The 22,902-nt window shown below is 42.3% G+C and overlaps 2 protein-coding genes across 17 annotated transcripts in view; one reads left to right on the forward strand and one right to left on the reverse strand.

Annotated features, from left to right (window-relative positions):
• Positions 1-637: 637 nt before the first annotated feature.
• Positions 638-15,955, reverse strand: MRPL35 (mitochondrial ribosomal protein L35). Its single transcript, XM_014852801.3, has 6 exons — positions 15,863-15,955; positions 15,080-15,242; positions 9,731-9,814; positions 5,314-5,503; positions 5,088-5,232; positions 638-983 (listed from the first exon to the last, which is right to left on the reverse strand). Exons 3-6 carry the CDS (start codon positions 9,771-9,773, stop codon positions 795-797), a joined length of 567 nt encoding a protein of 188 aa, XP_014708287.1. The 5' UTR covers positions 9,774-9,814; positions 15,080-15,242; positions 15,863-15,955; the 3' UTR covers positions 638-794.
• Positions 15,956-16,064: 109 nt separating this feature from the next.
• The window catches only part of IMMT (inner membrane mitochondrial protein), a 44,678-nt gene continuing 37,840 nt past the window's right edge, over positions 16,065-22,902 (forward strand). For 4 of the 16 annotated variants that reach the window (XM_070511803.1, XM_070511807.1, XM_070511809.1 and 1 more), the window contains exon 1: positions 16,096-16,263. In XM_070511803.1, coding sequence (XP_070367904.1) covers positions 16,219-16,263 — 45 coding nt within the window. In that variant the 5' untranslated portion in view covers positions 16,096-16,218. Of the gene's footprint in view, positions 16,264-22,902 lie in introns of all 16 variants that reach the window. The other 12 variants (XM_014852803.3, XM_070511804.1, XM_070511811.1 and 9 more) reach the window with 8 other exon arrangements.

Here is a 22,902-nt window from a genome sequence, read left to right on the forward strand (position 1 = left end):
GGGTAGTTCTGGGTGGGAGATGGGGGTGGTGAGGTAGCTCCTGAGTCCCCAAGTACGTAACCTTAAAATAATGTCATACTGCTTGAGCTAACTTGTTAGCAATATAGTCTTTTTATGTCTGTCCTAACTTGACATTCCTTGCAACTAAATAAGCCTAATTGGAACAACTAGTTAAGCCATTACCATCTGTTAAAAATAATCAGAGGCTGGCCTGCTGGCGTAGTGGTTAAGTTCGCATGCTCTGCTTCGCCAGCCTGGGGTTCGTGGGTTTGGATGCTGGGTGCGGACCTACACGCTGCTTATCAAGCCACACTGTGGCAGCATCCCACATACAGAGGAAGATTGGCACAGATGTTAGCTCAGGGCCAGTCTTCCTCACCAAAAAAAGAGGGGGGCTGGCCCCACAGCTAAGTGGTTAAGGCCATGCATTCCGCTTCGGCAGCCCAGGGTTCACCAGTTCAGATCCTGGGCACAGACCTACGCACCGCTCATCAAGCCATGCTGTGGTGGCATCCCACATAGAAGAACTAGAATGACCTACAACTAGGATGTACAACTATGTACTGGGGCTTTGGGGAGCAAAGAAAAATTTTTTTAACTTCTATTTCCCTGAACAAATCTGGAAATGTTTAATCCATTAAGTTTTAAAACTTTGGTAAGTTTAATGTTGGTATTATATGTTTCCATATCAGTTGGTACAATTTACGTCAAGTTTTATACTATTTCACTTTTGCAAAGACATCATATACACAAAGATACACATTCAACAACTGGGAAATCATAAAACTTCTGATCTATACTTTCAGGTTTGTCCGATCATGATACTTCTGATAAGGATCATCAGCATACCAGTTTCGCCTCTTCCAGAAGGACGTTGTCATTTTATCTAAGAGCTTACTCTGAGTTTTATTGCAGAACACAAACTCCCTTAAGCGTCTTTTTCTTGCAGTCGTCTTTTTCCATAATTTTTTCTTATAACCAGCCTGTTAGATAATATTAGAAAGACATTTAGAACATTCTATCATATAGGAAACAGATATCGTCATTACTTATGGTTTATAGGTCCAATGGGAACAAAGACCAGACTTTCATGGGAGCTAGTAGGTTTTTCAGAAAGATGTCATTCTCAATGCGGGGTAGATAGAGAAAGATGTGTTGTTTAAAAAAGAAATACTGGGGCTGGCCCAGAGGTGTAGTGGTTAAGTTCGCATGCTCCACTTTGGCAGCCCAGGATTTGCAGGTTCGGATCCGGGGTGCAGACCTAGCACCCCTTGTCAAACCACACTGTGGCAGCGTCCCACATAAAACAGAGGAAAATTGGCACAGAGGTTAGCTCAGCGACAGTCTTCCTCAAGCAAAAAGGAAGATTAGCAACAGATGTTAGCTCAGGGCCAATCTTCCTCACGCACACAAAAAGAAATATTAATAATTTCATATTTTGAAAAAAGATTATTTAAATTAAAACCACAGAAAATAAGCTAAATAAATCTTTGTGGCTGGTGAAGTACAGGGTAATGATATATAAGTATAATAGCTAACTTTATATGCATTACTTTATTATCTCTTTGACAACCTTCAACAACAACATATTATTATTCTCATTTTACAGATTAAAGAGAAACAGCCATTGATTAGAGAAGGTAAGTAGCAGAGAACTAATAAGAGAACTAGTAAGAGTTCTTACTAGTCAGAGAACTAGTAAGAGTTCTTAACCACTACACTACTATTTTTCCTAATGTGGAGGAGGATGAAGGGTACACCAGCTAGGTTTGTAACATTTATGTTCATTTAAGGGGTTAAGAGTTACAAGGGCTGAGAAGCACAGTTCTCAAATACATTGCTTCATTTATTCCTTTCACACACTAGGGATCAATTTCTATAGTAAGTAATTTTCTAAGGAATAATGAATACAGTACAATATTATTAGGAGTGGTGAAGGAACGGTTAACCCACATGTCTAACCCAGGACTGCCATATACACCATCCACACATCACTGATTTTGAAGAATTTTTGAAGAAACAGAAAATTAGACTGAATATAAAAACCGTAATCATAGCCTGTTTAAAGTAGAAGAGACCTTAGCTACCACCCAGGTTAATGCCTAGCTAAAACACACAGTATGTTACAGGGGAGGTGAGACTAGAATCCAAGCTATTGAAAGAGCCTTGGGTCCTTTCCAGCCATGGGCTCTTTCGGGCACCACACTAATTGAACAAAACCACAGCTCTCTGCTGAGAAGTGCTTTGGGTTTCTGCCATGCCTTAGTGTCATCACTGTGACCAGCAACTGCTATAGTACAGTGATGCTCAGATATAATGAAAGCTTATCTAAAAGTTCTGGTTTAAAATGCCAGAGACTAGATTTTTACTATTCATTGCTTACAATTTTAATTGAAAGATTCAAACCAAAATCCCCATGTTTGTGTAAAAGCTTTCTAGTTTGCAAGCCAGACTGGGTCCCTGTGGATCTCTGACTTAAGACAGCTAATTTGCTGTCCTAGCCAGCCCTGGTGGTCTAGTGGTTAAGATCCAGTGCTCTCACTATTATAGCCCAGGGTTCATTTCCCAGTCAGGGAACCACACCACCCATCTCTTGGTTGTTGTACTATGGTGGCTGCGTGTTGCCGTGATGCTGAAAGCTACGCCACTAGTATTGCAAATACCAGTGGGGTCACCCTGCTGGACAGGTTCAGCAGAGTTTCCAGACTAGCACAGACTAGTCAGAAGGACCTGGCCACCCACTTCTGAAAAAACCGGCCACAGAAACCCCATAAATAACAGCAGAGCATTGTATGATACAGCGTGGGAAGGTGAGAGGATGGCACTAAAAGACCAAGCAGGTTCCGCTTTGCTCTACACAGGGCTGCTAGGAGTTGGAATCAACTAGATGACACTAAAAACAATTTGCTGTCCTGCCTACCATGACCAGTATCCTCTGAAGATTATTCTGTGGAATGTAACCACTGTGAAAATGCTTGAAACTTTTTAGACAATCTCTAGGTTCAGAAATGGCAAGGAAGAAATAAACAATAAAAATTAGGGGGGCCAGCCCCGTGGCCGAGTGGTTAAGTCTGCACGCTCCACTTTGGCGGCCTAGGGTTTCCCCGGTTCGGATCCTGGGCACGGACATGGCACTGCTCATCAGGTCATGCTGAGGCAGCGTCCCACATAGCACAACTAGAAGCACTCACAACTAACATATACAACTATGTACTGGGGGGCTTTGGGGAAAAAAAGAAGATTGAAAAAAAAAGATTGGCAACAGATGTTAGCTCAGATGCCAAAAGGTAAAAAACAATAAAAATTAGGGATATGTGGATGAAAGTGTGCTGCAGAAAACACTTTCAGTTTTTATACATTAATATAAATTAACCCACCCAGATCTTCTTAAAATTAGGTTTTGATGAAGTAAGCCATTCAGCATACGGAATACGTTTTGGGGCCCTGGATGGGGACTAGGTATTATGACTGAAGAATTTGATCAGGTCCCTTACAATACGAGGATTTCAGGGCCCAATAAAAGGGACGTGGAGGGGCTGGCCATGGCTTAGTGGTTAAGTTTGGCATGCTCTGCTTTTGCAGCCCGGGTTTGGTTCCCAGATGTGGCCCTACACCACTCATCCATGGCCATCTGTGGCAGTGACCCAAATACAAAATAAAGAAAGACTGGCACAGATGTTGGCTCAGGGCAAATCTTCCTCAGCAAAAAAAAAAAAAAAAAAAAAAAAAAAAAATGTGGAAAGGCAGGCAAGGAAAACTACCCATTTCATTTTATCTAGGGCCAGATGAGGACCTGGAAATAATTAGTATGATAACAAAGGGGAGGAAATGTTTCCAATGGTCTAAAATTCACAAAATTCTAAACAAGTTATACTTAGTTCAGCTACTTAGGGATTACAAGAGCTTCTACTGACCAGTGTAGGAAACTAACTATAGTCATGTGTCACTTAATGACAGGGATATACTCTGAGAAATGTGTTGTTAAGTGATCTGGTTGTTATGTGAACATCACAGAGCATACTTACACAAACCTAGATGGTACAGCCTACTACACACGTAGTCCATAGGGTACTGATCTTATGGGACCACTATCGTATATGCAGTTGACCAAAATGTCATTATGTGGTGCATGACTGTACCAATTGTTCCAATGAAGAAATGAGCTGAGAGTTCCAATCAACCTATTTATCTACAAATTTAGGATTGTTTATAAGATTGGGGATAATCCTTTCAACCTTTTAAATAGTGAGAAAGTTCTACCAATTATTTATTTTATTTTTACAGACAAATTTTGATCTTTAAAGAATCATTTGTTAACTTCTAAGTAGTAAAAGGGAATTAGGATTTGAATAGTTATCAAAACTCAAAGGTGGTTCTGCAAAACTCTGGTCTTCAGCTGCTTTCTAATTATTAGCTACTCTGTTTCTGTGAGTAAGGATATGAATGAAAAAGCCCACATTCACACTCACAACACGTGTTATGGGAGAGGACAGAGCAGTAATGTGTCAGAGTCTCCCTTGGAGGCTGTGGTCGTTGGCCAAAGTAGTATTAGAGTTCTGTCTGATATGGTCACCAGGCATACACACCAGTGGAGAGAAAAGCTTATAAAGTTAAAAAAAAAAAGTGTATGTGGGATTAATGTTCTGCCATAAAGATTAAACCACCTGGAGAATCCAATCCAAGGCAAGCTGAAAAGCTCTTCAGTCCCCACATCTGAGCCACACGGCAGCAGGCTGCTCCACTGCTGTAACACTCTAGGCTTAACCAGAGCCCCCTCCCCCCAGGTTATTACACTGCGGGTTTCAAAGGGCTTCAGGTACCCATCAGATAAGCCAGACATGTACAAGACTTCAGATGAGCCTGTCCTACAGTGAAGACCTTTGCTGTTGGAACACTATTTTGTCTTATGAATGCTTAAACGTGTTTTCTTCACGTGGATTCGCTTACATGAAGAGATGCCCACCAGCACAGCTCTGTAAAAGTTATCGGTAAAACAGGAGGAAGATATGTCAGTGAACAGGCTAATTCTGCCTCACTCTCATCTGCTCACACTCCTTTTTCACTCAAGTAACAGTGTGAAGACTCACCTTCCTCCGTAGCCACAGGCCAGAATGAAGTCGAAGAAACCTATAGATGACAGCTTTCACAGTCTTTCTCTTGCCTTTTCGCGAACTGAAGTAGGTTACAGTTCTGACTGGCAGCTTCAGGATATTTGGAAGCAAGGGGGCCACTCTAAAACATATTTAAAAAATTTAAATTTAGCAATAAATTTCAGAAATGTTGTCCCGTTCTGTTCACTGAAATATATTCTACCTATTGAAGACTGTTGCAGTATGCCCGCATGTCAGGTTTCCGACACATGTGATGAGTCTGGGAGCAGAGGAAACAACTGGTGTCTGAAGAGGACTAAAATGTCGGGTGGACAGTGCAGAACCGAGACAGGCATTCTTGGCACAGTTTCGATAGGCTGAAGACGCCAAAACATTCAGGGGCCGTAAGATTCCTGTTAAGAGAGAGAAGCATACGAGCTCAACATGAAGCTCCCAAATATGCATACGGACATTTAAAATTGAGTAATGTATCAAAGCAACCAAGTGTTTACATAATTAACGTGTCCTGAGCGTGAGACTCACTTGTGGAACTCCTGACCAACTTTACTGAGGTGCAACCTACATACCACAGAATTACCCATTTCTGTACAATTGAATGCTTTTTAGTAAATTTAGACAGATGTGCAACCATCACCACAATCCAGTCTGACGTGTCCTAGTTTTATGCTCAACAGTAGGGAACAAAATAAATGTAACAGTAATTCCCACCTGCCAGATCTTATACCCTGATGAGACAGAACCCTACCACATGCTGCCACGGCAGGGCAGAGACACGAAAGCCTGAAAACTCCATGGAGAGACAACAGAGTGGCAAGAAAAGGATTCATACAGAGGAGAGGAAGATTGGCATAGATGTTAGCTCAGGGCCAGTCTTCCTCAGAAAAAGAGGAGGATTGGCAGCAGTTAGCTCAGGGCTAATCTTCCTCAAAAAAAAAAAGAAAGAAAAAGAAAAAAAAAAGGCGAGGAGGCTGAAACAAATTCATGACATTTGGCGTGGCCACTGGACCTGCCAGAGGCTGAGTACCGCCTGCCCGACTGTACTGGAGCTGCCAGGGGAGAAGCAGTGAGAGATAAGGCGGGCAGATCACGGACGGCACAGACGTGTGGACAAAACAGTCGTCTTTATCTGTCCTGGGCACTATTGCCAGACTAAGAGGGCAAGGCTGCAAAGCAGACTCACTCAGAGCCGTGACTCCACTCGTAGACTCTGATCGACTCTAGTACGAGACTCGAGAATGTGCCCCTTGGAAAAGCTCCACAGGATGATGGAAATGTCCCCAAACTGCACTGTAGTGATGGTTGCACAACTCACTAAATTTACAAAAAATCATCTAATTGTACACATAAAACAGGTAATTTTGTGGTATATAAATTATACCTCAGTGGTTGGTTAAAAAAAGAAACTCCAGGGGCCAGCCCAGTGGTGCAGCGGTTAAGTTCGCACATTCCACTTCAGCGGCCTGGGGTTCACCAGTTTGCATCCCGAGTGCGGACATGGCACCACTCATCAAGCCATGCTGTGGTAGGCATCCCACATATAAAGTAGAGGAAGATGGACATGGATGTTAGCTCAGGGCCAGGCTTCCTCAGCAAAAAGAAGAGGATTGGCAGCAGATGTTAGCTAATCTTCCTCACAAAAAAAGAAAAGAAACTCCAGAGGTGAGTCTGATGCTCAGCCAGGGCTTAGAACCACTGCTTTACTGTCCACTGCCTGATTTCACATAATAAATGAGGGGCAGTGTGGTGCAGAAGAGAAGTGCCAGTGTTTGAGTCAGACTGTTTGGGTTCATATTCTAGCTCTACTACTTACTAGCTGTGTGACCATGGGCAAGTTACTTAACCTTTCTGTGCCCCAGTTTCCTCAAATTTAAATGAGGTTAATCGTAGGGGAGGTAATGAGATAAAACATGTAAGGTGCTAGGAAGAGTGCTTGGCACAGAAAAAACATTTAATGAATGCTAAGAGTACATAATAAAAACATGCTGAGGAATGCTTAGCAAAGATGGTATAATGTTAACAAGTGGCAGAAGGAAGACAATACTTAAAACCTTTATTCTGCTTTTCTGTTTTCCATCAAAGATAATTTTCAAACTGAAAAAGGTCGCATAAACATTAACGAGTTAGCTGAAATTTAAGATTCAAGACACTGGTGAGAGAGCCCTTACACCGGGCCCTTTGCAAGTCAAGTTCTCTACTCAAGGCCAGCATTCGAGTCTCCAGGTATAAATAATTTATACCTGAAAGAATTGAAAATATTTGCAGACATGCTTACAAGCCAGGAGGCAACCTTTGAAAGATTAAGTCAATCGAAGAGGAAGATTATAGACAAGAAAATGTCCTAATTTCCATGGGTCATCAGAGCTTGATATGTCTCAGTTAAGAAATAAAAACCAAAAACTTTCAGAAATTCTTGAAAACCAGCCCTGAAGGAAGTGAGCAGATAGAGTCTAGAACATATAAATGGGTAAACTACCGGCTCATCTGTAGGAGAAAATGTTAGAATGGATAAATAAATAGGAAGTGCACAGGAAAAAAAACATATTGTCAACTGACAGTGAAACTTTCCTTAAAAACAACTCCATTTTGGGGTCAGCCCGGTGGCACAGCGGTTAAGTGTGCACATTCTGCTTCTGTCAGCCCGGGGTTCGCCGGTTTGGATCCCGGGTGCGGACATGGCACCCCTTGGCACGCCATGCTGTGGTAGGCGCCCCACATATAAAGTAGAGGAAGATGGGCATGGATGTTAGCTCAGGGCCAGTCTTCCTCAGCAGAAAGAGGAGGATTGGTAGCAGATGTTAGCTCAGGGCTGATCTTCCTCAAAAGGAAAAAAAAAAGACAAGGACAATAAATTCAAGTTGAGGAAAATAAGAACTTCTTTTCATCAAAAGATACTTTAAATAAACTAAAAAGGCAAGCCAGAGTGGGATATTAGAAGCAAACTTAAATGAGAAAGGACACATATAAAGAACTACTATAAATCAATAAGACAAACAACTTAATAGAAAAATGGGGAAAATATTTAAGTGGATATTTCATAAAAGAAATTCAAATGGCCAATACACATGTGTAAAGATATTCTGGCTCAGGGATATGCTATTTAAACCACACTGAGACACCACTAAATACCCACTGGTTTGACAAAAATGTGTAGGTCTAACAATACCAACTGTTGGTGAGGGTGTGGAGCATACAGTGCCGGGGCGACTTTAAATAAGCACATCACTTTGGCAGTATCAGGTAATGCTGAACATATACATACTCTCTGAGCACTTCCACAGCTAGTTTTCTATGCACACACACACAGCTTAGAGAAATTCTTGCACTCATGTATCAGGACACAAGGTCAATCAGCTTTGTATCTAATTGCCCCAAAATGGAAACACCCAAATGCCCATCAATAGCAAACTGGAGAACTGTGGGGTGTTCACACAGAGACTATTAAACAGCAATGAGAAAGCACTACAGCTACATTAAAAAAAAAAAATGAATGAATTTCACGAAGTAAAAGAAGACACAAGAGTACAAACTGTGTGATTCCATTCATGTATAGTACATAACAGGTGGAACTAAACAATGTTACATAGAGATGCTCACGTAGATGTTAAAACTGTTACAGGAAAAAAAACAAGCTAAGAATAAAATGAAGATAGTGTTCATATTTGGCGGAAATGGGGAATTTTGATTGGGGAGGCACACAGGGGTGGAGAAGAGGCTCCTGGTAGTGTTCCATGTCCTGACCTGGGTGTTAGTTATACGGATGTTTGCTTCAGAGTTATTTGTGAAGCCACTCACGTATGTTACATAAATTTCTCTTTATGTTATATTTCACAATTTAAAAATAGCCCACATAAACAAGCTATTCTGAAACAGTTGGAAAATTTACATCGCAGGTTTTTTCTTATTTCCACTCTTCTTCCACAGAATTTTATCCTATTTTGTATGAAAGTAATTTACTGATAATCTTATCATATTTGAATTGATCTTTAACTTTTTGCAAAAGCCCTTAGAGTGAAGGCAACTTAATTTAGTTACTTCACTCCTGTCACCTCTCTCAGTCAAAAATCCTTATGCCTGCTGGGGGCTGAGCGCACAAGACAGCCACATTCCCTGCACGTTCTGAATCTCCCGCGTACGAGCTTACGACGCACATGCCAGGCGCTACGCAAAGCCCTATATGTGCGCGAGCTCATTTAGTCCTCAGGCAGATGGTATTATCCCCATTTTGGAGTTGTAGAACCTGAAATTAAGTACCTTTTCAAGGTCAAAGGTCGTGAGTGGCGGGTCCTTGACTCTAAATCAAAAAGTCAGGTGGGACTTGTCTGTCTCCTCGCCCCCTCCGCCCCAGTTCCTCTGATCTGTTTTATGGGGAAGGCTAGGAGCCGGTAGAGAAGCAGAAACTGCGGGACGCGCGAGTTCGCGAGGCTCCAAGTCTAGGGGATCTCCGGGGCCGGCGGCCGAATATAGGCCGCCCTGGAGAAATTTTGGAACCCTCTGGCCTCAAATAACGACCCTCTCCCCTTTTTTTTCCCCTGTAAACCTCCACGCTAAACGCCCACTGTATCCTGCGCCAGTCCCCCCTTCTGCGAGGGCAAAAATCGAGCGCGTCGCTTTCTACTGACCTGACGCAGCTCTCACGGCACCGGCGAAAGCAGGGGCCGCCATCTTGCTACCCCGTCCTACGGCAGCCGCATTGGGTCTAAAAGCTTCAGGGCAAAGGGGCATCAAGGAAAGTAATTCCGGTGGAGTCAGGGAAGGGGAAAAAAAATGAACAAAGGAATGGTTAAGCTAACCTGTATTGAATGTCTTCTATATGCCTTCACCTTCATCGCTGTAAAACAAGTACCTATACAATACTGCCTGGCATATAGTGGGCTCTCAATAAACTTTTACTGAACATTTGATTAAAAGATCTATTTAGGAGAAATATCTGTGCAGATTTTTTGCCCATTTTTTAATTGGGTGGTTGGTTTTTTTGTTGTTGAGATGTATGAATTCTTTGTATATTTTGGGTGTTAACCCCTTATCTGATATATGGCTTGCAAACATCTTCTCTCAATTGTTAGGTTGTCTTTCCGTTTTGTTGATGGTTTCCTTTGCTGTGCAGAAGCTCTTTAATTTGATGTAGTCACATTTGTTTATTTTTTCTATTGTTTCCCTTGCCTGGTCAGACATAGTATTTGAAAAAATGCTGGTAAGACCCATGTCAAAGAGCGTACTGCCTATGTTTTTTTCTAGAAGTTTTATGGTTTCAGGTCTTACGTTCAACCAACAGGCACATGAACAGATGTTCAACACCATTAACTATCAGGGAAATGTGAATCAAAACTACAATGAGATATCACCTCACTCCGGTCAGAATGGCTATAGTTAACAAGACAGGAAACAACAAGTGTTAGAGAGGATGTGGAGAGAAGGGAACCCTCGTACACTGCTAGTGGGAGTGCAAACTGGTGCAGCCGCTATGGAAAACAGTATGGAGTTTCCTCAGAAAATTAAGAATAGATCTGCCATATGATCCAGCTATTCCACCGAGGGGTGGAATAGAACTTGAAAATACAAATGCATAAAGATACATGCATCTTTTATGTTCATTGCAGCGTTATTCACAACAGCCAAGACTTGGAAGCAACCTAGGTGCCCACCAAGGGACAAAAGGATAAAGATGTGGTAAGTATACACAACGAAATACTACTCAGCCATAAGAAATGATGCAATCTGGCCATTTTTGACAACATGGATGGAACTTGAGGGCATTATGCTAAGTGAAATGTCAGAGGGAGAAAGTCAAATATCGAATAACTTCACTCATAAGTAGAAGATAAAAATAACAACAGGGGCCGGCCGGGAGGCACAGCAGTTAAGTTCACATATTCTGCTTCGGTGGCCCAAGGTTCGCTGGTTTGGTTCCCGGGTGTGGACCTAGGCACTGCTTGTCAAGCCACACTGTGGCAGGCATCCCACATATGATGTAGAGGAAGATGGGCACAGATGTTAGCTCAGGGCCAGTCTTCCTCAGCAAAAAGAAGAGGATTGGTGCCAGATGTTCGCTCAGGGATAATCTTCCTCAAAAACAACAACAACAACAACAAACAAACACATAGCAACAGAGATTGGATTAGTGGTTACCAAAGGGGAAGAGGGGAGGGAGGAGGGCGAAAGCGGTGATGAGGTGCATGTGTATGGTGATGGCTTGTAATTAGTCTTTGGGTGGTGAACATGATGTAATCTACACAGAATTCAAAATATATTATGATGTACCCCTGAAAGTTGTATAGTGTTATAATCCAATGTTACTGCAATAAAACAAAAAGAATAAACAAAAATTAAGTTAAATCCAAAAAAAAAATGAGATCTGTTTAGGGGGCTGGCCTAAGGCCAAGTGGTTATGCTCATGAGCTCCACTTTGGCAGCCGGGTTCGCAAGTTCGATCCTGGGCACGGACATACACATTGGTCACCAAGCCATGCTGTGGTGGCATCCCACATAGAAGAACTAGAATGACTTAGAACTAGGATATACAATTATGTACTGGGACTTTAGGGAGAAAAAAAAGAGAGAGAGTAAGACTGGCAACAGATATTAGCTCAGGGCCAATCTCTCAAAAAAAAAAAGATCTATTTAAAATACAAAATATATTTGAAACACAATTTCTTTATGCTCATTTTATTATTTGAGGCAATAAAACTTATTATCCTCCCAAAGCTGGTAGATGTTAGGCTAAATGAATGGGAAATAGCAATGTTATTAAAAATATATTTTTTTTAATTGAATGCCACTACAATCAAATGAAAGTAAATATCCTAAGGATATCACACATGCACATTTCTTTCTAATCAATAACACTGATTGTCTGTCATTTGGTAGAACAGCACCTCAACTTTTCCTGAACAATTCTATGTTCCTTATTTTATTCCTAAGAATTAGTAATCATACATTTTTTTCTAATGTTCATTCAAACAGGAAAAAAACCCAACAAATCACTCTGCCATGCTTGTTGCCTAAGATATTTCATACATATACTATAAACACTATTTACCCGTTGAAAAGGGTCCAACACTGCGTCTTAAGGAGTTCACGTTTAATAAGGAGACAAGTACAGAACATAAATACAAGGCAGATAAATGACTAATAGGGGCAGTTCAAGTTAAGGAGAGAAGGCTTCTGGTTAGAGTGATCAGGGGTTAGGAGGCAGAATATAAAGATGGGTCTTAAAGAATGGGGAGGATTTTAACAAGGACAAGATCATTCTTGGCAGTAAGAACACCAAGGGCAAAGGTGAGAAGACAGGGAACCAAGACAGAAGGACACAGGATTTATTTAGAGCAGAGGATCTTAAACTTTTTGGTCTTAGAATCTCTTTACATGCTTAAAAACTGAGGACCCCAAAGAATTTTTAATTATATGGATTATATCTATTAGTATTTACTCTATTGGAAATTAAAATTGAGAAAAGTTTAAAACTCTTACTGTATTAGTTTCCTATTGCTGCTATAAGAAATTACCATGAACTTAGTGGCTTGAAACATCACAAATTTATTATCTTACAGTTCTGTAGGTCAGAAGTTCAAAATGGGTTTCATAAGGCTAAAATCAAGCTCCAGGGCTGTGCTCCTTCAGGAGGCTCTCTTTCCTTGCCTTTTCCAGGTTCTAGAGGCTTGTGGTCTCCTTCCTTCTTCAAAGCCAGCAATCCCATCACTCTGATGACTGCTTCCATTGTCACAGACCCTCCTGCCTTCCTCTTTCACTCATAAAGACTGTTGTGATTACTTTGAGCCCATACAGATAGTCTAGGATAGTCTCCTCATCTCAAGATTTTTTTTTTTTTTTTTTGGTGAGGAAGATTGCCAGATTGGCCCTGAGCTAACATCTGTTGCCATTCTTCCTCTTTTTGATTGAGGAAGATTGGCCCTGAGCTAACATCTGTGCCAACCTTCCTCTATTTTTTTCTATGTGGGACACTGCCACAGCACGGCTTGATGAGCCATATGTAGGTCCACGCCCAGGATCCAAACTGGTGAACTCCAGGCTGCAGAAGCAGAGTGCGTGAACTTAACAGCTATGACACTGGGCTGGCCCCTCAAGATTCTTAATTTAATTGCATCTGCAGATTTTTGTCATGTAACGTAACATAGTTACAAGTTCCAGGGATTAGGAGAATGTGGACATATTTGGGGATAATTATTCTGCCTATGGCACTTATTAATTCATTTTAAACAAGTATAGACCTATTACGTTAGCATAAATATTTTTATGAAAAATAACTATTCCAAGATAAAAACAATCAGTGGGAAGAGTGGCATTGTTTAACCTTTTAGCGAAACTCTTTAAGGTCTGGCTTAATAGAAAGCTGGATTCTGAAATTTGCTTATGCCTTCAATCTGTTGCAATATCACTTGTCATATAGCCTCTGGAAAAACTCTGCTGTACAATTATGAGATGAGTGAAAACAGCAAATAATATCTTAATATTATGAAGGTAGTTTTGATTTTATGGACCGTCTGAAAGGGTTTCAGTTTCCCCAGAGAGTCCCAGATCACACTATGGGAACCACTGAGATGGTTACATTTCAGTTTCTCTGGGTTATAGGGTATATAGGTGGGTGATAAGCTTGGACTATTGTGGCTATCTTTTTTTTTTTTTAAAGATTGGCACCTGAGCTAACAACTGTTGCCAATCTTTTTTTTTTTTTTCCCCTGCTTTTTTCTTCCCAAATCCCCCTAGTATATAGTTGTATATTTTAGTTGTGGGTCCTTCTAGTTGTGGCATGTGGGACGTCACCTCACCGTGGCCTGATGAATGGTGCCATGTCTGTGCCCAGGAACCGAACCCAGCAAAACCCTGGGCCAGCGAAGCGGAGTGTGTGAACTTAACCACTCGGCCACGGGGCCAGCCCCCTATTGTGGCTATCTTGATCTCCCACCTAAGGTAGCCACTTTGAGCCTTAAACATTCGCATATGCTGAAAAAGTCCTCTGAGACATTTCATGAAGGCTCCTTGAATTGGCAGTGGGAGTCACTGCACATTTTTGAACAGGGAAGTGACTTAAATTTCTGAGTTACTTTAAAAGAATTCATTTCTGTTTTTTGGAGTTTTTTCCCCCCTCCCCAAAGCCCCAGTACATAGTTGTATATTCTAGTTGTAAGTCCTTCTAGTTCTTCTATGTGAGCCTTCGCCACAGCACGGCAACTGTCAGGAGTGGTGTGGTTCCCAGAAGAGAAAACCAATCGGGGGGCACCAAAGTGGATTGTGCCAAACTTTAACCACTAGGCCATCAGGGCTGCCTCAGGAGAGTTCATTTTAAAGCAAAAAAATTTTCATAAATTGCATGTGGAGAATGAGGATTAAGGACTTGGTTAAATGAGAGGTTAGGAAACCATAGAAATTAATTTTGGAGTTTGAGATCTTGAAGCTGGAGAAGTTGCTAATGATATGCCCACTCAAGGTGTGGCAGTGCCATACATGGCTGGAGCAGACTGAAATTGCACACTGGCATTGAGAAGTGTATGGCCAAGGTATTAGTTAGAAAAGTCATCACCCTGGCCTGACTCAGCATGACGGCAGTGGATAGGGATGAGGTGGGGAGACTGCAATTCAATTGCTAAAATTACTCAAAAAAGATGGGACACTGCTCTGGAGACTGTTAGGTGATGAGGATATGAAATAGAGAGTATAACGTAATTACTAAAGTATCCTGAAAAGTATTGAACATATACAAACACAAGGAATTATTTGATTTTAGATGACTTTCAAATCCATTTCTCCATTTTACAAATGGGATCAGTAGTGTTGTCTACTGCTAAGGAGAACACCATATACCATACAATGGTAATACATGACCTAGTTAAGACTTGAAAGCACTTTGCAAACACAATACATATACAAGTCATTTAGTGTCTATGATATTGTGATAAGATCATTATTAGTACTAATAGTATTGAATACTGTGTTCAACATTTAACAAGTGGTACCTTAATAGTGGACTCAGGGGAATACTTCGCGATGCAGGCTCAGAGAGTCGAGGAGTCGAAAGATTTCTTGGACTCTCAAGGTCTGGCAGTAGTGCTCTTTTCAGAGAACAGCATGGGAACAGGACCCATGGGCAGGAAGAGCTGCAGCGGGTTGAGGGTAGGGCTAAATTTATAAGGCATAGGTATATGAGTTATTTCTTTACGTGACAAAGGAGAGATCATGAAAAAAATTGTTAAAATGACATCCGTGCAGGTGGGGTCTGGTTATTGGGTGGTCCTATAACTTGCGATGGGAATCAGGTCAGATCAGGTCAGGACGTCCTGTGCTTCCCGCAGGATGATGTAGATCGGTAAGTAGGGCAGACGCCTTGATCCTCATCACTTTGAACAGTGCTTCTGCCCTGACCTCACCTTCCAATCCATCCCACAGATTGCAACCAAAATTATCTTTCTAAAATAAAAAATTGGTGGAGAAAGTAGCGTGGTTTAATCTGGAAGGAGTAGAAGCTGTGGAACCGGAAGAATCTGGGTTTCTATGCCTGTTCGGCCACTTATTAGATACGTGAACGACACATTCCGCACAAAGGTCTCTCCTGTGTTCCTCCACCCAGCCTCCCGCAAATGGATGGCTCTCAAAGAACGGCTGTCAAACGAAACAAACGGCAAACCGAGACACCACCATTGTTTACATAACTTTGGCCAAATCGATTCCCTTCTATGAACTATCTGGCTGACAGAGACGGCTGAAAAGCCTTCTTGCGTGAATTCTCCGAAGAGTCACACCTGCCCATTTTCCGCGGGGATCAAAGCCCGAATATCAGACAGCCTCCCGCCCCTCCCGTTCATCTAGCAACCCCGGCTTCGGGCTCCAGAGAGGAACCCCGAGCGCGACCCGGAAGGAGAAGTCGGCCTTTAGGCTAGTGGAGGGCCCAGCCTCTCTGAGGGGCCTGGGCCGGGGGGGTTGGGGGGGAATAGGGAGGGAAGAGGCTGCGCGTGCGCAGCGGCGACGGCTGCCCTTCCGGTACGCCCGGCGCGGAGAGGCGGCACGGACGCAGGGCACGCACGCAACGCACTCCCTCCCCTCCTCGCGCGCCGCGGTTGCTCCCGCGTACGCCAGTAGCGCCGTCCACCGAGCCGAGATGCTGCGGGCCTGTCAGTTATCCGGCGTGAGCGCCGCCGCCCAGGTGAGCGCGGGGTGCCGGGAGAGAGCGCATGGTGGAGCGGACCTCGGGCAGCCGGCGGAAAATGAGGGCGGCTTTGGCTCTGCCTAGGCCCCGGGACAGGGGCGTGTCTCAGGGCCGCCCTCATTGCGAGAGAAGCAGGCGGGCCTGTGAGGCAGTTAATTTCGGGAGTTCACCCAACAGGGATGACTTGAGGGTTATTGCAGAAGCGGGATGGGGTGCGGAGGGAAGGCGGCGGGGAGGCGGGCGTAGGACGGCTTCGGGGACGTTGCATCCAATCAGCCCCGCGCTGCCCCAGTCAAGGCCCAATCCTGGCTGCTGGCGCCCGGGTCGCCGGTTGGGCGCGTGATAGGTTTAGCGCAGCCACTGGTTGAAGGTCGAGGAGGGAGAACTACAGTTCCCAGCAGGACGTGCATGGCCTTGGCTTGTTGTATCTTAATAAGGAGGTGCCTGGACTGCTAGAGTCCGCGGTTTCGGGGTCAAGGTTGTAATTATCCCGGAGGGACTGCCTTTCTTGTCGTAGCGGAGAACAGCTCTTGAGCTGTTCTTACTCTACGCAAAAATGAAAGATCGTAGCTTATGGAGCTCAAACTCTTGGTACTTGAGCAAAGTTAAAAGTCATGACCTTGTTCTCATTTCTGAGATCAGCTTGGGGATCTGTGTCTCCAGCTGCCGAGACAACTGTGGCAGACATTCAAGGAACCTGAACACGCGGTTACATTTATTTTTGCATAATTATCAAAGTAACTTTCCAAAATTAAAAATAAAGTAAACCTATCTCCATGCTCACAATTTAAAGAAAGTTGATATTTTGGCAAAGTATCGTATTGTAAAACAGGTACAGTGACTCATGCAATAATTGGACAAAATCTCTAGACGCACTGAGTTAGAAATCATAAAAGTCAGATTTTCTTTTTTTTTCCTCCAAATTTTCTCTCTCCATTTGTTGCCAGGGTAAGAGAAACAGCCTTTTCCATGGGAAAAGTGGGGTCTGTGTTAGTTTTCTCTTGCTTTGTAACAAATGCCACAAATTTAGTAGCTTAAAACAATGCCCATTTACAGTTTCTGGGCACAAATGATTGGGGTTCTCTGCTCAGTGTCGCACAGGCTGCAGTCAAGGTGTTGGCTGTGCTGTAGTTCTCATTTGGAGCTCAGGGTTCTCTTCCAAGCGCATGCAGTTTGTTGGCAGAATTCAGTCCCTTGCAGCTGTAGGACTGAAGTCCGTGTTTTCTTGCTAGCTCTCTCTTTGCCTCTCCTAGAGGCTCCCTGATGTTCCTTGCCACAAGGTCCCCAAAGGCAGTTCATAACAGGGATGTTTGCATTCTTGCTGGTTACCAGGAGCTTGTTTCTCTGATTCAAAAATCTTTTTTCTTCGTTTTGGTGAGGAAGATTGGCCCTGGGCTAACATCTGTTGCCAGTCATCCTCTTTTTGCTTAAGGAAGATTGTCCCTGAGCTAACATGCATGACAGTTTTCCTCTATTTTGTATGTGGGATGCTGCCACAGCACGGCTTGATGAGTGATGTGAAGTCTGTCCCCGGGATCTGAACCCACAAACCCCAGGCTCCCGAAGTGGAATGTGCAAACCCAACCACTACACCATCAAGTTGGCCCCTCAAAATCTTTCTTAACTTCCCTGTTTCTGATCTCTAGACTCCGATTTAAAGGGCTTACATGATTAGGCCAGGCCCACCTGGATAACCTTCCTTTTGATTAATTCAAAGTCAACTGATTAGTAATCTGAAATACATCTGCAAAATCCCTTTTGCTGTACAACCCTAACAAAGGGCTAACAGCAGGGATGGAGATCATGGGGCCATCTTAGAATCTGACCTACCTACCGTAGTGCCCAAGTGGGGCTAGAACGATGGAGGCAGCAGAGCTGCCTTTCAGGGCAGAGCTGTTGAAGTTTGTGTTTGGAGCCCTCCTTTCGTGGCACACTCTTCCTTACTCTGACCTCAGGTTACATTATGGTTGTCACTGATCTGTCCCCTCTTTATTTTTTAGAGCAGTTTTAGGTTCACAGCAAAATGGAGGGGAAGGTACAGAGGTTTCCCGTATACCCTGTACCCCTACATATGCATAGCCTCCCTCATTATCAGCATCCCCCACCAGAGTGGTACATTTGTTACAATTGATGAACCTACATTGATGTATCATAATCACTGAAAGTTTATAGTTTACATTAGGGTTCACTTAATTCTTTTATTTTACTTTACTTAATTAAATTAATTAATTAATTATTTTGGTGAGGAAGATCGGCCCTGAGCTAACAACTGTTGCCAATCCTCCTCTTTTTGCTTGAGGAAGATTGTCGCTGAGCTAACATCTATGCCAGTCGTCCTCTATTTTGTGTGTCCTGTGCCGTCTCAGTGTGGCTTGATGAGTGGTGCATAGGTCCATGCCGAGGATCTGAACCTGTGAACCCTGGGTGCAGAGCATGTAAACTTAACCACTATGCCACTGGGCCTACCCCAGGGTTCACTTTTGGTGCTGTACATTCTGTGGGTTTGGACAAATGTATGATGACATGTATCCATCATGGTATCGTGCAGAATATTTTCACTGTCCTAAAAATCCTCTGAGCTCCACCTCTTCATCACTCACCCACCCTGCCCCTTGGCAACCGTTGGTCTTCTTCCTGTCTCCATAGTTTTGCTTTTCCCAGAATGTCATATAGATGGAATCATATAGTATGTAGGCTTTTCAGATTGGCTTTCACTTAGTAATGTGCATTTAAGGTTCTTCCATGTCTTTTCATGGCTTCATAACTCATTTCTTTTTAGCACTGAATAATATTCCATTGTCTGGATGCATCACAGTTTATTCATTCATCTACTGAAAGACGTTTTGGTTGCTTCCAAGTTTTGGCAGTTAAGAATAAAGATGAAATAAACATCTCTGTGTAGGTGTTTGTATGGGTCTAAGTTTTCAACTTCTATGGGTAAATAAGCAAGGAACACAGTTGCTGCATCACATGGTAAGAGTATGTCTAGTTTTGTAAGAAACTGCCGAGCTGTCTTTGAAAGTGCTGTACCATTTTGCATCCCCAGCAGCCGTGAATGAGAGTTCCTGTTGCTCCACATCCTCACTTAGCATTTGGTGTTGTCAGTGTTCAAGATTTTGGCCATTCTAAAAGATGTGTAGTAATATCTCATTCTTGTCCCATCTTTTGCTATACTGTCATACTTGGGATTACATCAATTCTCAGAACTTTAATCCCTAAGCAGATGACTCTCTAGCCTGCTCTTTTGAACTTTGTACTAAAATTTCTGAATTTTTGTTTGATTTTTGTCAACTTTTTCCAGAATATCCCACTTGTCAAAATCCTTTCTACTCCATCAGACCATCTTCTTAAATGTCTTCCCAGTTTTACTGCTGCCCTCCTAAAGTCAGTTCTTTACCTGCTAGTTAACAAAGGCTTTTAAAAAAGTGTTTAGATTGTGTCCTGCCCTTCAGTGACATCCCATCACATTCACAATAAAATTTAAACTCTTTACCACACCCACCAGGCCCTTGTCCTCTGGCTCTTTGCATGTGTCAAGTTTTTCCTACATGCCTCATTCTGTTCTTCTGGTATCTAGCATATCCTCGTTACCTTTTTATTTGCTGTTTCTTTTGCCCTCAAGTCTTCCCACCCATCTTTGCTCACTTCTTTCATTCAGATATTTTCTCAAATATTACCTTCCTGCAGAGAGGCCTTACCTATCTAAACTAGACCTCTGACGCCTCTCTTTCCTTGCATCACTCTGAACTTATGCTTACCCTACATTCTTTTACTTTGTAGCTCTTATGAGACCTGACATAATGTGTGTTTATTGTATGTTCCCATATTAAAATGTAAGCTCTACGAAGGGACTGTGTCCATATTTTTTACTGCTGTATTTCCAGTACTGACAGTAGTCCCTGGCTCCTGATAGATGCTCAGTAAATATTTGTGACATGTTTGAATAAAAGAAGAAATGTGTTCTGTGAATTTTTGTTAATCTCCATCAGTGGATGTGACCTCCCTTAAATCCCCGTAGGTTTTAGAATCTCTGAGGGTATATTAGGGTTCTCCAGAGAAACAGAGCCAATAGGATATGTATACAGATAGAATTAGTATAAGGAATTGGCTCATGCAGTTGTGCAACCTTAATGCAAGTCCAACATCTGCATTGTAGACTGGCAGGCTTGATGTGCAGAGACCCAGGAGAGCCTGTGGTGCAATTATTTCAGTCTGACGGCTGGCAACCTGGAGACCCAGGATTGCTGGTGGTGCAGTTAGTCCAAAGGTAGCCTGCTGGAGAATTCCGTCTTACCTGGAGAGGCTGTTTTTTTTGTTCTGTTCAGGCCTTCAACTGATTGGATGAGGCCCACCCACATTGTGGAAGGCAGTCTGCATTACTTACAGTTCACTGATTTAAATGTTGATCTAATCCAAAAACATCCTCCAAGTTGACATATAAAATTAACTATCACAGTTGGCATGTACTTTATTCTTTATGTCTGGACTTATTCTTAAATTGCTTACATGTGGATATTCAGCAGAAGTGAATTGTTCTCTTTTGTGTTTTTTTCTTTCTCAGAGCTGTGCTTCAAAGCTCTCATTCTTCCCCAGTTTACTTCCGAGACCTAACACTATCTGTCTTCTCAGTCTCAGTACTGTATCACTACGCCCAACCTTTCTTGAGGTGGGCATTGGGTTTGGAGGACCTGGGCTTTCAGCCTCGCCTAGCCCTCTTCTAAACTACAGATTTGGGAGTGGTCATCTGCATATGGAGTAATCTTATCTGCTTATAACTTAAGACAAAGAAACATCCTTGTTCTTTCGGGTTGACTAAGCCAGCTTATATACCTAAGACCAAGTTTGACAGCAGGGCTAGTTTAGGATTGAAGTTGTGTGTGGACATTTTTAGCTATCATCTTCTAGAATTCTTTCTTACCATTAGGGTTTAAAACACTCTGTTAGTCGATAGTAGAGCTGGGCATTCAAACATACATGGTAGGAAGTTGTTTAGTATATCATGCAGCCTGCTGTTTACTCTTACCCATACTAGAATCCTTTTTTATTCCTCATTTTCGTTTCTCTAGATCAGTGGCTTTCGAACCATTTTGAAATACATTTTATATCATAGCTTAGAAGACATGAGTGATAATATATAAGTAATGCATATTCAGACATGTATACAGGGAAAACTAAAGAAGTATCAACTTCCTGCTTTTGCCATACTGATTAATAACTGCCATTTCCTTATCATTGCTGAGGAGCACTTTTTCTCCTAGATATAAAACATATTTATACTGAGAAAGAATACTGCTTCAGTACCAAACTTACTGAAATTTTTGATGTGATATATTTTCAATCTTAATGCATGACTGCTATGAAATATTTTAAGCTAACTGTAGAAAAAGTTAAGTTGTCGCATATTAATCTGTATTGCAGATGTAGAACTGGCCATTAACTTCTGGCTGTCTTTTGTGTGGGAGGAATCCTTATGACAAAAATCTCAAAACCAAAGTTTTAATTATAGGGGCCAGCCCCATGGGCGAGTGGTTAAGTTCACGTGCTCCGCTTCTGTGGCCCAGGGTTTTGCTGGTTCAGATCCTGGGCACAGACATGGCACTGCTCATCAGGCCATGTTGAGGCGGCATCCCACATGCCACAACTAGAAGGACCCATAGCTAAATGTACAACTATGTACTGGGGGGCTTTAGAGAGAAAGAGGAAAAAGTAAAATCTAAAAAAAAAGTTAATTATAGCAACCAGCAAAGTCTAGAGAGGAAACCGGGAACCTCCAGACAGGGTTCATATGAGGGGATTTGTGTTATAGTCTGTTTCCAGGTTGTGGTGCTGGACTGTGGTTTCTTTTTATATGTTCACTTTAGTTTGGTGGAGGTAGGGAATAGGTGGTCTGTGCAAGAACATTACATGGGAATTGTATGTTTTATCTTGCTTTTTTTGTTTGTTTTTTAAAATCATCTTTTCTATAGGTTAGAAGCAGCAATGCTAACCTTATAACATTTGTTACAAGGTTATATGTCAAAGCAAATTGTTTTGAAACAGTGGTGTCTTTTCTACATCATAGGTTATTATTGAAAAGGAATTCCAGAAATAAGAAGTATCCAATATTTTCTGTGTTAAAGTAGGATATTTCATTTATATAAATAAAGAGGTAGTTTAGCTTGGTGCTTAAAAAAATGAACTCTGGAGGGAGACCTTATATTTGGCGATCGTTTCTTAGATATGACACCAAAAGAAACAAAAGATAAATTGGATTTCATCAAAATTAAAAATTTTTGTGCATCAAAGGACACTCAAGAGAGTGAAAAGAATGGGAGAAAATATTTTTAAATCATAGACCTGATGAGGATCTTGTAGCCAGAATATGTAAAGAACTCCTACAACTGAACAACAAAAAGACAACCCAGGAGGCCGTCCCCGTGGCCGAGTGGTTAAGTTCGTGTGCTCCACTTCGGCCACCCAGGGTTCGCCAGTTCACATCCTGGGCACAGACCTACGCATCGCTCATCAAGCCATGGTGTGGTGGCATCCCACATAGAGGAACTAGAATGACCTACAACTAGGATATACAGCTATGTGCTGGGGCTTTGGGGATTAAAAAAAAATAGAAGAAGATTGGCAACAGATGTTAGCTCAGGG

Source organism: Equus asinus, chromosome 6, assembly GCF_041296235.1.
Source record: "Equus asinus isolate D_3611 breed Donkey chromosome 6, EquAss-T2T_v2, whole genome shotgun sequence".
In the NCBI taxonomy this organism is placed as follows: Eukaryota; Metazoa; Chordata; class Mammalia; order Perissodactyla; family Equidae; genus Equus; species Equus asinus.